This window comes from Pogona vitticeps, chromosome 5, assembly GCF_051106095.1.
Source record: "Pogona vitticeps strain Pit_001003342236 chromosome 5, PviZW2.1, whole genome shotgun sequence".
NCBI lineage: Eukaryota > Metazoa > Chordata > Lepidosauria > Squamata > Agamidae > Pogona > Pogona vitticeps.
The window spans coordinates 107,322,123-107,340,079 of NC_135787.1; the positions used below are offsets into that span (position 1 = coordinate 107,322,123).

The window sequence follows — 17,957 nt, forward strand, 5'->3', positions numbered from 1 at the left end:
AATATTCTAATTTACTGCTTCGGTCCCTAGGGGCTACCTGACGAGGAACCTATTTTGTCAGATGACTCTAAATTCCACGGAGCACAAAGGAGACACTTCATGCCCTCGCAGCTCCCATCCTGTCTCACTCCCTCACACACAGGGAAGCTTGGAGCAAAGCCGGGTGGCACCTAGCCAAGGCAAACCACAGTCAGTCTAAACACCACACAGCACAAACACCACATTCTGACACTTATTTGCTACTGGGGAGTACCTTTCAAGCACTGGAGTCTTTTAAGTGAGTCTGATATACACAAAAACCAGCAGGGGTGTTATGGATATTGTGAGGGGGGGTGACTACAAAGAGTAATTGAAGAGAAAGATGGACAGTCAGGGAGGCCCTCTGAACCAACATTCTGAAAACCAGACCTATAAATCCACACTGTGGTTCTTTACTAGGTAGGCGGGTTGCCAAAAGACCTGCGCACCCACACATCCCTTTGGGATTAGGGCAGAGAGAAAAGAAGTGCAAATAGCAGCTTACCTTTTATAGTACTTAAAAATTGCTGCTCTGTAGTGATGGCCTGTGATAAACCTCTGAGAAAAGCTTATCAGGAATAGACAGCCTCAGCTGGAAAACTGTAAACAGAAGCTGTAATTTATCCCCACAAGTCCCTAAGCACAAGCAAAGGAAACCAAGACCAGTAGAAGCTGACCAGAAGATCTGCCTGCATGTTTGTTTACTGGCTTCAAGATGCTGCAAGCATTTGCTCCATCCAAATATCTGTAGCAAGGAAAAACGTGTGGTGTCTCTTCAGCATGAAACATTGAACTTGAAACTGCATGCCTCTTGTTGGTTTTCCATTATTTCAGCAGTATTTTGGAATGTACAGAATGTTCTGACACAGAGGCTCAAAGACTTAGCTGCAGTTCAGATCTCCCATCTCCCATTAACCAATTAGTATATGCTTCAGTCCTGAATCTACATCTCCCCAAAAATATCTAAGGGACACAAAATGTATAATTTTTACACCACAGCATTATGTATTCAACCTGGCTCTCCAACAGCAGCCTCTGAGCTAGGGATGGGCTCCAGTTACCACAGTCAGTCTATGCCACATCCCGTGTTCACTCTTAAATTCACTGCCCCCTACTTACAATTTTTTTCATATATATATTTGCTCAGGTACATACATTTATGAGAAATGCATTTAAGTATTTTCTCATAAAACAGGGATTTTTCTCTTAGAATACACACTTTAAAAAGCACTTTGTTACATTTTCTGAGCCAAGAATTTTGGTGTAACATTAGAACTACCACATTGCATCTTCTGATCTACACATTTGAGGAGATATGGATCAAATCTATTTATAATGGAGTTTCTGAAGATCTAATGCTGGTGCTGGGGGTATTCTAAGCATGACGACACCTAGACATATGGTTTATACTACTAAATATAATATGGAAAAGGAGTCATGGAACTGCTGTTTAGGATAACAGACATGATCTCTATATTTGTTGTAGTTCCAGTCTAACTTGGTGGCCTTAAGGATGCTGGTTTGTCACTCCCTGCTGAGATGTAATATGATAATAATTATACTGTTGTTTGTTATTGTCTGTTTAATGATGTAAGCTCTCTGGGTTCCTTTTTAAATAAATAAAATATTTATCTACCTTAAAGGACTGTTGTAATGATTACCAAGAGAGCATATGGAAGGCACTTCTCTCACTCAGAAAATGCTGTTTAAATGTTGAGTAAGAACAAACAAGCACACAAATGAAGATTTCCACCCCACACATCCATCAAATGATTTCCAAGGGCATCTGTTGCATCAAAAGCAAGTGGGAGTCTCAAGAGATCTTAAAGACTAAATTTCAGCTTTTGCCAATTGTAGCAGGGACAGGACGTCTGGGAGATTGCTCATTCATAGGGTCACCATAAGTTGGGAGCTACCTGATGACACATAACAACAAAACAGGTATGTGAATTCTCATTGGTCTTGGTTCTTGAATGCAAAGATAAGGGAGTATAGTATTCTTTATCACAATTGCAAAAATGGCAAGGCATCTCCCCAGCAGTCTCAAAGTAGTTCTCACATTGGCAAGAACTGGCCAGTTTTAACAATACTGCACAGTTGACACAATTGTGAGCACTGCCCTAGACCAGGGTGAATGCTTTTTTCACTGAGGAATGTGAAGCAGTGGATTGAGTGTTTTCATCTTTCTTAGCAATAAACTAGTCCCTCCTGTGCTTGAAGTGTGGATGCATGCTTTGTTTCCAAAAGAGAAAGGGCACCGGATGCATTTTCCACAAATAACAGTAGCATTCTATGGGGGGGGGGTAAGATTTCTCATCCTATAAGCTTAAATTGATGAGAATGAGGAATTTACTGAGTAACCTTGGCACCGCATTTCACTGCAACTGAAGAAGTGAGCTATAGTTAAAAAAGCATATGCTGCATAAAGCCTGAGAGTCTTTAAGGTGCCACAAGACTCAATGTTATTGTTTTCCCTCCATGATTGTTTCAATTAAACTACAGTTGGATATAAATGAATTTCTTTGGCACTCTAGCCTAAGTGAGCAATTTAAATGCATGTATTCCCTTCCCTGCCATGAAATCTGAATCTGCTATCTGAAATAACCAGCAAAAATGTTTGTTTTTAAATGTGCTTTCTCTTAATTTTTTTTCTAGGGTGGGGTGGCAGTGGAATAAACCTTTTTATACCCAGAACACTCTTTTTTATTATATAAAAGGATTTTCCACAATTATACCGACATCTTATATGAAAATTGTGTTTTAAAAGGGTTATCATCATGCAAGCATCTGGTTCCCATACTGCATGGTTTAAACTGTTGACAGAAAAGAAAAACGTTCACTGCCATCATCATACACTGTTCGTACTGCCAGCTTTCTGTTAAGCAGAGTTTAGCAAACTCTGTTCCAACATAGATCTATGAATACATCGTGCTTTTGTATGCCTTTTAATCTATAAGACATTCCTCAGTCTAAATGACTGAATGTTTTAATCAATGAAGAAATGTACACACAAACATGTTTCTGTGCATTTTGGGGGAAGGTGGAAGGATCATTTTTTAAAGGGCAGAAAAGTGTACTGTTCAGTTATTTTGCCTCAAGTAAGCTTCATTTTCTTTCAGGGAAATCATGGGCTCCACTGCTGCTATTTCTGAATGCAGAGTTGTGATTTGATCCCACATTCAGATATTTGTCTCTCCATTTGCTAATTCTGATCCATTACCCAATAATTCTCAGCTGAATTTTTGAACTATTTACATGAAAAAGCATTGTGCTGGATCTTTTCTGCCTGTGGAAGGGAGGAGAATGGTCGAATGGACTGCAGTACTTGAGAGTCCTAGTGAAGATCATATATTTGCTCTACTACTGAACACTAACAACTGAAAACTAGTACTATGGGGTTCAGTCTGGGCTAGAAGCTTTCCCTCAGTTTAGCTACCACCTGCAGCATGAAGCAATACCCTCTGTTCTACCACCTCAGGATTCCACCACCTCATTCCTTTGGTTGCTTGTGTTGACAAAGCCTTTGAGGGTTTGTATCATCTAATAGCAATTCAATCTGTGGTGGTCAACTGGTGTCAGCTTCTTACTCTCATAGCCATTCATTACTTGCTCCTAATATGAATAAGGCATGAAGACAAAATGTGCAGTACACTGGATTCAGAATGTTGGCCCAAGGGAAACAATACAGCTGATTTTGTCTTTTAAATATACTAATTACTGAATCATTAAGTGTCTGGTTTATCTTAAGTGATGCTTTAGGGGTCTGAACAGCTTTAATTATTGATCCAAGGAGGCTCATTATTAAAAACTCGGGAAGGATAAAGTGTGGTAATTTATGGTCTAAGAAGTTACTCCTAAGGACACACATACACACACACACACAGAGAGAGAAAGAGAGAGAGAGAGAGAGAGAGAAAGAAAGAAAGAAAGAGAGAGAAACTGAATTATTTAAAAAAAACATGATAAAGCCTGAGTGCCTACTGTAAAGGGTCAAATGTTTTGGCCACTCAAACCAGCAGAAAGGTCAATTGACATGCTAAGAATATAGCTAAGTGAAGAGTGATTTCACTTAGGACTCATTGTCATAATACATGGGGGGGGGGGGGGAGACCGAAAGAGATGTTACCCTTTGCTTACATTCTAGCTCAATAGAGGGCAGAAGTCCAGTGATATTTGTCATATTATATTGCTTTGCTGCTACAGGAGGTCACACATGCTGACAAACTTAGTTTATTAAAAGCAAACCATGGAACAACGGGGGGTGGGGGTGAAGTTATTAAATTGATCCAACGATGCATGACATTCTCTTCACCCAGTGAACACTCGGGGGAGGCAGACCGGTTAAAAACAAATTTTATCAGTGGAACTGTATAAATATAGAGGCATACTATAAACTGACCTTCTTTGCATTTTTGTTTAAATCAACCAAGCTGAGCAGAAAAATGTGGTCCTTTGCTCCGAGTAAGACCCGACCTCTTTCCTCATCGAGCAGCAGGGTCCGAAAATCCAGCCCCTCTGCCGAGCCCAGGAATGGAACACAGCTGTTGGAGAGCAGCAAGTCTGTGAGAGAATGGAAAAAAATCTTTATAGTTAAAAAATGTATACACATGGCTTATCTGTGTCTTCTGTAAATATATGCACCTCGCAGGAGCTTTGCTGGTTAAGATAATGTACTGGGCCAAACAAGATCTCATCCTACAAAACATGGCAACAGAGGAATGGGTGAGGGTAAGTGAGCACATTTAAGTTTTCACAGGAACCCTTTGTTCCTTATAGGGCTTCACATGCTGAAGTGGTCAAAAGGTTACAATGCTTCCTTATGGCAAAGAGCTGAAGTTCTTAGGACATTTTGTGTTCATGCGGCTGTACAAGCAGATATGAGGCCAACAGTGGCAGGAGGCCAAGTCTAATCATCTAGATGTTTTCAGACTACAACTCCCAGCATTCCTTACTATTGGTTACACTGGCTATGGCCAAGACAGTTGCAGTCCAACATCTGGTGAACACCAATGTAAGCCAAGATAGTTCGCCACCAGAGACCAGGGATAAAACAGTACACTGCACACATACCACATACAGAAGATGACTAGATGGGTGGAAGAATCTCCTTCCAACAGAAAAACATCTTCCACCATGTACCCTTAAAGAAGTTCATAGCAAAAGCCATGTCACATACAGTGGTACATCAACTTACGAACATCCCTACTTACGAACATTTCGAGTTACGAACAGCTCCGTTTGCAAAATTTTGCTTAGACTTGCGAACGGAGCTTCGACTTAGGTCAAAAAAAGGGCAGGAAAGGTTTTTTTCATTTATAAGTTCATCTTAGTCAAAAGAAGAAGAAAAATTCTCCCCCTAGTGGTAGAGTATGGATTAACCTGCTTTGCATTAGTTCCTATGGGAAGTAAGGCCTCTACTTGTGAACAGCGCCTCGACATAAGAACGAAAAACAGCCGGAACGGATTAGATTGTTTTCAATGCATTCCTATGGGTAATTTTGCCTCGACCTACAAACCTTTCGATATATGAACGCCATTCCAATACAGATTAAGTTTGTAAATCGAGGTACCACTGCATACACTCTCTGACACTTACTGCCACCATAACATCTTTTAAGATAGCAGCTTCCCTCTACTTATGGTAATGCTGAGCCCAGGTAGTACTCAAGCCCAATCAAGTTATTTTGATACCTGTTTTAGATTGTCTTACCTGCATTTTTTGCATTCCCTGGCAATCAAAATACAATCACAGTAAGTAAGTAACCATGTGCTATGATGGCTGTCATGATTTTTTCACCCTGCCTCATGACAGGGCTGACCTTTAATACTTTAATATTACTTTTGTTTTTAATGAGAACTCAAATGACTCAAGGAAACTGACAGACAGTAAATTCAGGACCTGTAACTATCTCTCTCCATGACAGGAGTCACTACCACATAATGTTATGGTCTTCCTTCAATTGCTTCTACAAAGGATTTGTAAGGCCTCTGGAGGTACTTGATGTGACAAACCCAGACCTACTGGGATATGTCACACAGTTACACTAAGCTGCCACCAACCATTCCCTGTAAGAAGTCACACAGACCAGGGATGGATTTTTAAACAATAAAAAGAATAAGGTTTATTTAAATACACACAGGGAAAAATAAACAATCAGGTGAATAGGATAAAGTAACGTGGCTTATTCTCACTCATACAAGCATACAGTTTGGTTCACCCAGAACCCTTAACTTAAAGCACAGACCCTGAACCTATCAGTTCTGGCTACCCAACAGACACCTGAACCTATCAGGTTGGTACTCTGACACACAGAAGTACCCTGTCTGACACACAGACTCCCACAACAGCTTCTTCTTCCCAGCTGCTGCTTCGTCACATCCCAGTGTCTCACAGTGTCTCACAGTGTGTCTCCCAGCATCTTCTCTCACCACACAGGCATCACATATTTATACAGTACAGCCCCTCCTCCTGATGTCCCGCCTTCCACTCCCCATAGGATGGAACTTTCCCTCCAAACCCATGACAGACAGGTAACATCAGTGCTGTTATGTAACACCTCCCCTCTTTATAAGTTGTTTTGTAGGGGGAAAGCTAACGTGCTTTTCACCAAAAAACAACCTGAATAAAACATACAACAACAGTTATACATACCATATTATACTTACTTAACCTTACACTCTAAGTTAAACAAAGCAAATAGGCATTTAAACATTTACCATATACAATACATCCATTTACCTTTATTCATACAAACCAAATTCAAAATCAGGTACATTAACTTTTTGTCATCATTATATACACATAGTCCATGTTTCTTTCGCCGTCTTCATTCTTCAGGTCTTCTTGATAAGGCGTCAGCAACACAGTTCACTGACCCTCTGACCACCTTCACTTCAAAGTCATAGTCCTGTAAGTTTAAAGCCCACCTCATAAGTTTGCTATTGTGGGTTTTCATTGTCTTTAACCATTGCAATGGTGAATGGTCAGTACACAGAATAAAATGTCTTCCCCAGATGTAAGGCTTGGCCTTCTGGATCGCGTAGACTATGGCCAAACACTCCTTCTCCACGGTTGCCAAATGTCTCTCACCTTTTTGAAGTTTCCTACTCAGGTAGGACACTGGATGCTGGTCACCATTCTCATCCTCCTGGCACAGAACTGCTCCTACCCCGCTGTTAGACGCATCGGTGTAGATGATGAACTCCCGGTCGAAGTCTGGAGCACGCAGGACAGGATAGTTGATTAACGCCTCCTTCAACCTCTGGAACGCCGCCTCACAGTCGCTGGTCCACGGGATGCGGTCATCAGCCGTCTTCCTCGTCAGATCGGTCAGCGGAGCCGCAATCTCGCTAAACCTCGGGATGAACTTTCTGTAGTAGCCCACCAACCCAAGAAATGATTTGACTTTTTTCTTGGTGTTGGGTCTAGGCCAATCACGAACAGCTTCTATTTTGGCCTCCAGGGGTTTTATCATTCCTCCCCCTACCATGTGACCCAAGTATTTTATTTCTGGGCTACCCAGCTGACACTTGCTGGCCTTTACTGTTAGCCCTGCTGCACTTAACCTCTGCAGCACTAACTCCAGGTGTAACAGGTGATCTTCCCAGGTATTACTGAAGATCCCTATGTCGTCAATGTAGGCCACTGTAAAGTCACTGAGCCCTGCCAAGGTCTGGTCCATCAGCCTTTGGAATGTGGCTGGTGCATTTCTGAGACCAAAGCTCAGGACTCGAAACTCATAGAGACCAAAAGGGCTGCAAAAGGCAGTCTTTTCTTGATCCCTGGGATCAATTCTTAATTGCCAATATCCCTTTACCAGGTCCAATGATGAGATGAACCGACAACCCCCTATGGTTTCAATCAGGTTGTCTAGCCTGGGCATTGGGTAGGCATCAGGAGTGGTTACACGGTTTAATTTCCTGTAATCGACACAGAACCTAATGCTCCCATCAGGCTTGTCCACAAGGACTATCGGAGAGGACCAAGGACTAGAAGAGGGGACGATTATGTTCTCCCTCAGCATTTCGTCCAGCTCCTTCCGCACCTTGTCCCTATAGGGTCCCGTTACTCGGTATGGGGATACTGCCTGCGGGGGTGCATCCCCTGTGTGGATCCGATGCATCACTCCCTTCACTATCCCCGGCTTGTTGGAAAACACCTGTTGATATTTATTAAGCAGCATTTTTAGTTCTTGCTGCTGGTCTTGGGTGAGTGCAGGACTGATCTTTACCTCCTCTGGGTTGTATTTTACTTCCCCTCTACCCTCCCAGAAGGGCAATTCAGCTTCCTCACTCTCAGCTGCTTTTATCGCGAATAAAACCCTCTGTTCACCTCTGTAGTAGGGTTTTAGGGCATTCACATGAACCACCCTCCTTGCTTGGTTCTCCTCCTGCTCTATAAGGTAGTTCAGGTCTGACATCTTGGAAATGACCCTATATGGTCCTGCCCATTTGAGCTGCAGTTTATTCTCTCTGCAGGGCCTAAGCCAAAGCACTTCCTCCCCTGGGTCAAAGTGCCTCTCTCTAGCTTTGTGGTCATACCATGTTTTCTGTCTGACCTTCTGAGCTTGCAGGTTTTCTGCTGCCAGCTCTAGATTTCGCTTTAGGTCATTCATCAAGGTGTCTATGTAAGTCACAACGTCTTGTGGGTCATCCTGGGTGATCTGCTCCCAATTTTGTTTGATCAAATCAAGGGGCCCTTTCACCCCTAAGTGTGCAGCAAACATGTCAGAGTGACCCCTTTGTAAGATCATGGGGCGATACTTTTCAGGTACCACCAGCTGACTTCTGATCCCATCTCCCCCTTTTGAGATATTCCTCAGGGTCTCTCTATATAAAATCCCCTTTTTCTCCAGAAATCTCACTGGGGTTTCAGGTGTTAGCTGGGCGTCAGTCACCTGTTCAAAACACTTTTGGAGAGTGGCGTCTGCCTTTTGCTCCTGTCCAAATCTGCTGTCTGTGGTTAAGGTTTCCACCACAGCTTCTGAACTTCCCCCACCTGCTTCCGTCTCTGGCTCATCATTACCCCCCTGAACTGTCCCTGTGGTGGCTTGTGAGCGTGTAATCACTAGCACCCGTTTCACATGTTCAGCCAGGTCATTTCCCACGAGCACGGCTGCTGGCAGAGTCGATGAAATCGCTAGCCGCCAAGCTCCCCTCCAGCCTTGAAAGTTGACAGGTACCTCTGCTACTGGCAGAGAGATTACCTGCCCCTCAATCCCTGCCACCTTTATGCTCTCATTTGGGATTATAAACTCCCTAGGAATAATATCTGGATGGCACAGGGTTACCTGGGAACAAGTGTCCCGCAGCCCCCTATACTGACGGTCAAGTATTCCTACGTCCACCCCTGCTGTCTCAAACAACTGAGAATCTGTTTTCACCAGCAAGCAGCGCTTCACCTCTATAAGAGGACCATTTTCCTCAGCCTGATCAGCAGAAGTAGCTGTTCCAGACTGAGTAGCCATGGCAACAGGCTCCCTCTGTGACACTGAGCCTTGCTCTTTCTGGACACAGAACACAGCTTTTGGCTTGGTCCCCCTAGAATTCTGAGGCACCATTCCTTTTAGCTGCTTTAATTTCTCACACTCTGAGATTAGATGACCCTTTCCCTGACAGAAATAGCATTTTCTGGTGTATTTTGATTCTCTCTCATCTTGTTTTGGTTTTCCCTCCAAAATCTGAGGTCTTTGTTTCATGTCTGAGGGCTTCCCTTCACCATGGGCCCCTCCCCCTTGCTGGCTTTTCCCTGGTCCCTGAGAGTACTTGCTGTAGGTTTCTTTGGGTTTACCCACAGATTTCCCCTCACCCAAGGGCTTTCTTATTTGGGAAATAAAATCTGCGATCTCTGCGGCTGCTGCCACAGACCTCGGTTTCCTTTCCCTCACCTGGAATTTCAATTCCCCATGCAGGACTGAATAGAACTGTTCCAGGGCTATCAAGTCTTTAAGCTGCTCATAGGTCTCTATTCCCTCCTGCGATAGCCATTTCTCAAGCAGCCTCACCAATTGGGCCCCCACTTGGGTAAAAGTCTGTTCTGGTTTTTTAGTGAGGGACCTGAATCTTTGTCTCAGCTGCTCTGCATTTATCCCATGTCTGGCAAACACCAGTTTTTTAAACTCTGCAAAATCTTTCATCAGTTCCTCAGGCATCTCGGCATAAACCTCAGCCAGGCTACCACTGATTAAAGATCGCATGATGGTCATCTTCTCAGTTTCCCTCACTGAGAAGTCCACAAACGCTCTTTCCACTAAGGAAAAGAACACCTCAGGACAATCTCCCTTGTGGTACACAGGGAATTTCTTCAGGTCAGCTTTAGATAATTGGCCTCCCTCAGAATCCCTATTGTTATTATTGTTCTGGTTCATCAGTTCCAATTTTCTTAATTCAAACGCCATTTTCTCTCTCTCCATTCTTTCTTCCCTCTCCATTCTCTCTCTCTCTAATCTTTCTTCTTTTTCCCATTGCCTTTGTTTCTCTTCCCTTTCTATTTCCCTCATCCTCAGTTCATGCTGTTGGGCTATGAGCATTTTTCTGAGTTCTGGGTCCTGCTCTCCTGTGCTGTCACCTTGCACTGAGCCAAATTCATCCTCAGAACCTTGGTCAATCTGGGGGTCTTTCACTTCACTCATGTCTGCTACTTGGCTTCGAGTCAAGGGCATAACCCCCCCTCAGAACAGGCTACTTTAAAAAGTCAAGCCTCAAAATAAAACGACCACTTTTTTCCTTTTTGCCTCAGAACCAGCTCTCCCTAGAGATTGCTGCTGTTCTTCAGCACTAAAGTTGCAACAGTATCGAGTCAGAGCCTACCCCCCTCTGCTGGGCCTCTCAGCTGGCAAGCTAGCTCGCTGTTGCTACGCAGTTTTGCCTCAGCGTTTTCCCGCCAAAACTAGGCTGCCTCAGAGCACCTTAATCTAAGTCTCCCCAGTTGGCACGTTCTTCTACTAGTGCACCTCCCCGTGAGGTACACCTAGAAGATTACCTACGCGCCTCAGACTGTCCCTGACTAGACCCCCCTTGCTCTGGGCACACTTGCCAAGGCTTTGCTGGACTGCTGGACAACTGGACCAGTCGTATCCCACACGCTGGACACCAATCAATGTGACAAACCCAGACCTACTGGGATATGTCACACAGTTACACTAAGCTGCCACCAACCATTCCCTGTAAGAAGTCACACAGACCAGGGATGGATTTTTAAACAATAAAAAGAATAAGGTTTATTTAAATACACACAGGGAAAAATAAACAATCAGGTGAATAGGATAAAGTAACGTGGCTTATTCTCACTCATACAAGCATACAGTTTGGTTCACCCAGAACCCTTAACTTAAAGCACAGACCCTGAACCTATCAGTTCTGGCTACCCAACAGACACCTGAACCTATCAGGTTGGTACTCTGACACACAGAAGTACCCTGTCTGACACACAGACTCCCACAACAGCTTCTTCTTCCCAGCTGCTGCTTCGTCACATCCCAGTGTCTCACAGTGTCTCACAGTGTGTCTCCCAGCATCTTCTCTCACCACACAGGCATCACATATTTATACAGTACAGCCCCTCCTCCTGATGTCCCGCCTTCCACTCCCCATAGGATGGAACTTTCCCTCCAAACCCATGACAGACAGGTAACATCAGTGCTGTTATGTAACACTTGACTCTTGCTGGTATAAAGTGAATTCCAGACTAGATGTAATTTGATGTATCTGTTCTGGCACAATGGTTCTTATGTGCTTTCATGAGGCGAAGGTTCCCTATGATTGAACAATGCTTGTGTTAATCATTGGCGGAACACTGTCAGCAGTCTCCATCTCATTCTTTCATCCATGTGATCCAGATGACTGCAATTACATGCCCAGCAGCAACTGCAATCTGCAGATTTGATCAAAGTAAGGCACACGCACACTGAATGGACTCAATACTCCTGAACCACAAAAATATACAACCGAGCACAACTGTTCAAGGAAATTGCTGCAATGATTTTCCCCTTTTCACATGGCATTTCTTCTCTGCGTAAAGCACTCTTCTAAATCACGAGCCCTAAGACGTCTGTAAAGAGGGCGGTATTCCTTCTTTATCCTAGCTGTCTCCAGATGTTCCTGGATTACAACTCCTGGAAACCCTGGTCAGCACAGCTAATGGGGAAGAACACCTGGGGTCTTGAGGTTGGGAACTACTGAACTAGAGAAATAAGCCAACAGCAGCACTCAGGTCAGGCAGCAGAGAATGGGCACTGGTGGCAGTTCTGGTGCACTCTGCTGCCTGGGGCAACTGCTTCAACCTGGGGAATGGCAAGTCTGCTCCTAGTAGAAACTACCAAAAGTTTATATTAAGTGGCAGAATGCAACAGGTTTCATTTATTTGGAAGGCATGATAACAACAACATTTTAAAGCAGACTGAAGAATGGCTATGTCTCAGCATTCCATGCTTGCAAGTACTATGAGGACATCCCAATGTTCAGAACTCTTCCAGCACATCCGTGCTTTGCCGGTGCCTGTGTTTTGTCATATACATAAACTGTTCTTTTAAAAAGAATACACAGTTCAGACAGAGGACGGGGATATCTCTCAAGTCATGTTAAAATTCAGACACTGTAACATCTGTGAGATTTTGGTCAACCAGTGGAAGAGGTGGGTCTTTTCATTGGGCTTTTCTTCATTCCAGAACTCTTCCCCCAGAGAGGTGTGAGAGTGCAGTCTTATACATGCCTATTCAGAAGTAAGCCCCATTGAGATCAATGGGATTAATTCCTAAACAAGATGTAGACCCTGTACGGTTGGTTGGGAGTGATAGCAATGCAACTCTCACTCTAGAAGTTTAACACACATAGTATAGGGGGTGTCAATTTCCAACAGAGAGTGTAACAATTATCCGTAGAATCAAAAAAGAGTGTCTCCACTTTTAATGTAGAGAAATGTTCAAGTTCTCGAGAGATTTATGAAAAGAGTGATCCATTAGACCGTTCCCTACAATCCCTGGACACTGTAATCAATCCAGCTAGACATGTGCAATGACTAAAGTGTTTGCTATAGCACACCCATAGATAGCCCAAAAGTTCTTCATAAGATAGCCTGAGAATCAGTCACTCACTTTATTACAACTCAAAGACTTGTTGTGAGGATAAAGTAGGTGGAGAAACATGTGCAACATCCTGGATGGATAAGATAAAAACTCATAATAACCTGAACAGAGTGTATCCATCTAATATTACCTGACACGAGGGCTGGGCCAGAATCCACTGCACCATCAGCCATTTGCATTTTACAAGAGCTGGCTTCATTAGTCTGTGCTAGCATATCAGGCCAAAAGTAAAATAAAAATAAAATAATAAGAGAGAAACATTGTGGCACCTTAAAGACTAACTGCTGTACTTTAATATGAGTTTTCGTGGACAATTGGACCTACATAGCAGCTAGTCTTCAAGGTGCGAACACTTTTTTTTGTCTTTATTTTTTAACTTTTATTTTATTTTTGGCCTGTCATCCAGTTTGCATGTGATGTTCTATTTATTTATTTAATATGGTACCCTTCTCTCAGGGCTGGGACTCAAGGTGGCTTGCAAAAAAGCTGAAAAACAATAATGTTAATTAAACTTATTCTAGTACTGAAGTGCAGTTAAGAAGAAAAATGACAAAAAGTTTATTATGGAAAACAGCTTTGAAATAGCGGCTTAAAAGAAAAAAAGATTACCTGCAGCACATTACTTTGGAGGTTATAAGGATATACAGTAATGGCATTCCTTTTACATTTTTTTTAAAAATATCACTGGGTGCACAAAATGTAACTTTTGTTACTTCCAAAAAGACTGTTATCTAAGAAGGGAGAGCAGGTGGGATGTGGGCAATGTTTTTGCCACTTCTCTAATTTTTAAGGGTTTGTTGGTTCATTTGGGGGCAAATGGACAGATGGTAAGTACTCCCGTTCCATTCCACCGAACAATTTGCAAAGCATTGCCCCTCCACCCCTGCCATGCATTTTGTTTTGCTTTTACTTCTGCAAGTGTGCAAAAGGTCAGAACAGGTGAAAAACAACCCCTGGTCCTTGAGGGAACTACGTATTTCTACATGGTGGCAGGAGGCACATGGAAACCTTGGGAAGGATTTGTAAAAGAAAAGATTCTGGGGGCATGTCCCCCAAGCTGATGCCATAAAGAAAAAACAGACTTGTATCATGCATAGCCGCCATTCTGAGGACCATGTGAAAAGCAATCCCAAAGTGCTCTCAAGCTGACATACAGAGTCTTTTATTATTTGACAATAATGATAAGATTCATAGTCAAAGGCTTTCTCTAATTCCCGGTTACTTTCTCCCAAAATCTTTTAGAAATGTGTTGTCGTGGAACACCACACTGATTACATGACAGCACTGATCATTTAAATTGTTATTTTTAGTAATATCCAGATACTCACAATTGACTTTTTTCATCTAGTTCATTCATCCATTTCACTCTGTAAGTACCGATGAAAACCAGATCTTCTTTCAGCTAATTCAACTCAGCCAAACATAAACGTGCATGCAAACATTGAGTTAAGACCTGTTTTCAACCAATTCAATCAAGGTACCATAATTTTAAAAAAGCAGAAGATACCATTTACTTATTTCAAAGTAACACACCATTCAAGTCATTTCTCATTCTACAAGAAAAGAGAGTACTGTATCTCCAAAGACTTGCTGGCAGAGACAATAGAGTAAGTATTTTCTATGGTACCTTTGATAAAAAACAATACTACGTGAAAACAGTGCATAACAATTAACACAAATCAAATTTAGTTATACTTCAGTATTAACTGAATTTTGAGTGCATAGCTTGCAAGAACTGCATTTGTGCGCCCATGTGTGTCATTCTTTGGCCAATTGCTAAATATTTTTATTTCTCTACAACATGAAGATAGATTTTCTGTGTTTGAAATAGAATTATTAGAAATTAGACCACTGCTCACTGGTAGTGCTAGTTTAGGTTGCCAAAACAGAGAAGAGAAGGTAGATTTGCATAAGCTTTACATGCATAAGGATATGTGTGGGACCTTAAGACTCAGTGACCTATAGATCTGCTTAATCTGCTGTCTCAGTGCTGACTGTAAATGGGCAACCTCACGGTGCCTCTGGCTTTGCCATATTAGTGTTCTCTATCCTTAAACTACATTTGACTAAATAGTCAGTGAAATGCAAGGCCCTTCAAATACATTTATGGTTATTCTCTGGTGGCTCTTCAAACACAGGGCTCTAACATATGAAATTGGACACATGGACACCCTCAAAATTCACTGGGGCATGCTGTTCTATGAAAAGTACAAAGGAAGGAAGGAAGGAAGGAAGGAAGGAAGGAAGGAAGGAAGGAAGGAAGGAAGGAAGGAAGGAAGGAAGGAAGGAAGGAAGGAAGGAAGGAAGGAAAATTTACAGCATAAAATGTGATAAACACTCCTGCCTTGTTTACAATGCACCACTGAGGGTGCACTACCGGTATAATTATGGGAAACATACACAGTAAACAACCATATGTGGTGTTCTCAAGTATGTTGGCATACCTTCAAGCTTTAGAGAATGCAAGGGAATTGCTGGGAGGGGTGAGAGTCTGGGGTAAAGCAAGCCAGTAAACAAAACAAAACAAGTCACTCACTATACTCTTCTAGAGCACTGTATATTTCAAGTGCCAAAGGGCAAACAGCAGGAAACTGTGAACATAAACACATCATTCTGCGTTACATAGAGTTCATCCCACACTGTCTGTTTAATCGGACTGGCAACAGCTTTCTGAGATCCCTGATGGAGACCATTTTTTTGGTCCCACCACCCAAATTCCTTTAGAGTTGAGATGCAATGACCTGAACCAACATGAAAAGTGTATACTCTACAAACACCATACTGTCCCATCAGAAAATTATCTAATTCTAAAGTACCACTGGTCAATTCAACAATAATTCACACAACTTGGAATAATTACTTTGAGAACTACTGATGTCCTGATGAAATCTATATGTGGGACAGGAAGCAACAGTTAGAACTGGATATGGAACAACTGATTGGTTCAAAATTGGGAAAGGAGTATGACAAGGCTGTATATTGTTCCCCTGCTTATTTAACTTATATGCAGAATACATCATGCAGAAGGCTGGACTGGAGGAATCCCAAGCTGGAATTAAGATTGCCGGAAGAAATATCAACAACCTCCGATATGCAGATGATACCACTCTGATGGCAGAAAGTAAGGAGGAATTAAGGAACCTTGTAATGAGGGTGAAAGAGGAGAGTGCAAAAAGTGGTCTGAAGCTCAACATCAAAAAAGCCAAGATCATGGCCACTGGTCCCATCACCTCCTGGCAAATAGAACGGGAAGATATGGAAGACAGGCAGTGACAGATTTTACTTTCTTGGGCTCTATGATCACTGCAGACGGAGATAGCAGCCATGAAATTAAAAGACGCCTGCTTCTTGGGAGGAAAGCGATGACAAACCTTGATAACATCTTAAAAAGCAGAGACATCACCTTGCCGACAAAGGTCCACATAGTCAAAGCTATGGTTTTTCCAGTAGTGTTGTATGGAAGTGAGAGCTGGACCATAAAGAAGTCTGACCGCTGAATAATTGATGCTTTTGAATTGTGGTGCCAGAGGAGACTCTTGAGAGTCCCCTGGACTGCAAAGAGAACAAACCTATTCATTTTGAAGGAAATCAACCTTGAGTGCTCACTGGAAGGACAGATCCTGAAGCTGAGGCTCCAGTACTTTGGTCATCTCATGAGAAGAGAAAACTCCCTGGAAAAGACCCTGATGTTGGGAAAGTGTGAAGGCAAGAGGAGAAGGGGACGACAGAGGATGAGATGGGTGGACAATGCCATCAAAGCTACCAACAGAAATTTGACCAAACCCCGGGAGGCATTGAAAGACAGGAGGGCCTGCCATGCTCTGGTCCATGTGGTCATGAAGAGTCAGACATGACTTAATGACTAAACAACAACAATTGTCCTGAATCCTGTAGCCACCCCATTATTAGTTTGACACACTGGCTGAAGTATTGGGCGGGGGGGGTTACAGACCAAAAGATAGCTGACTGGATAGCCTGGTGAGTTGGGTATTTGGCTGTTGAGCCAGAAGGTGGAGGTTCAATTTCTCATCTCCAGAGAAAAGAGCCCACCTCTGTAGCCTTGGGTAGGCTGCTCATTCCCAGAACACCCGCCAGAAAAAGAGAGTGGTAAACCATTTATCACTACTTTGTACCTAGAAAACCACGGAAAATGTCACCATAAGTCAGAACTGACAAGATGCTTCTTCTTCTTCTTCTTCTTCTTCTTCTTCTTCTTCTTCTTCTTCTTCTTCTTCTTCTTCTTCATCATCATCATCATCATCATCATCATCATCATCATCATCATCATTAAGAAACGTCAGGCACAGCCAACAGTATAAAAATATTGACTGGTATTATATAAGATACAAGTTTTAACCAAAAACCTAAGTATCTGTTAGATGTCGGGGCAGTATGTATGCTGTTCCTAATATTGCTGTTTTTTGTAGCTTTGATGGTGTGATTTCTGAGATCTGCAACTGCTTATAGTGCTGTGTGAAGTTTCTTGATATTATTCCCAGCCCCAATGACTATGGGGATCACTAAAGTGTATTTCTTCCATAGGTGAGATGTTTCGATTGCCACGTCTCTGTACTTGGTTAGTTTTTCCAGTTCTTTATTTTCAACTCTGGCATCCTGGAATTACAATGTCAATTATCCAGACCTTTCTTCATTCTATTACTACTATGTCTGGTATGTTATGTTCAAGGTGTCTATCTGTTTGGATCCGGAAATCCCACAAGATCTTGACTTCCTCATTTTCTGACACCTTCTCTACCCGATGTTCCCACGGGTTTTTGGAGGCTGGCAAGTTGTATTTTTTGCATAATGACCAGCGCACTAATTTTGCCACTTTATCATGTCTAACTTTGTAATCTG

At 42.6% G+C, this 17,957-nt stretch overlaps 1 protein-coding gene across 3 annotated transcripts in view; it reads right to left on the minus strand.

Moving 5' to 3' along the window:
- Positions 1-17,957, minus strand: part of SEMA3D (semaphorin 3D) — a 204,918-nt gene that overhangs the window by 96,628 nt on the left and 90,333 nt on the right. For all 3 annotated transcript variants that reach the window (XM_020800516.3, XM_073000805.2, XM_078394234.1), the window contains exon 3: positions 4,418-4,578. In XM_020800516.3, coding sequence (XP_020656175.3) covers positions 4,418-4,578 — 161 coding nt within the window. The remainder of the gene's footprint in view (positions 1-4,417; positions 4,579-17,957) is intronic.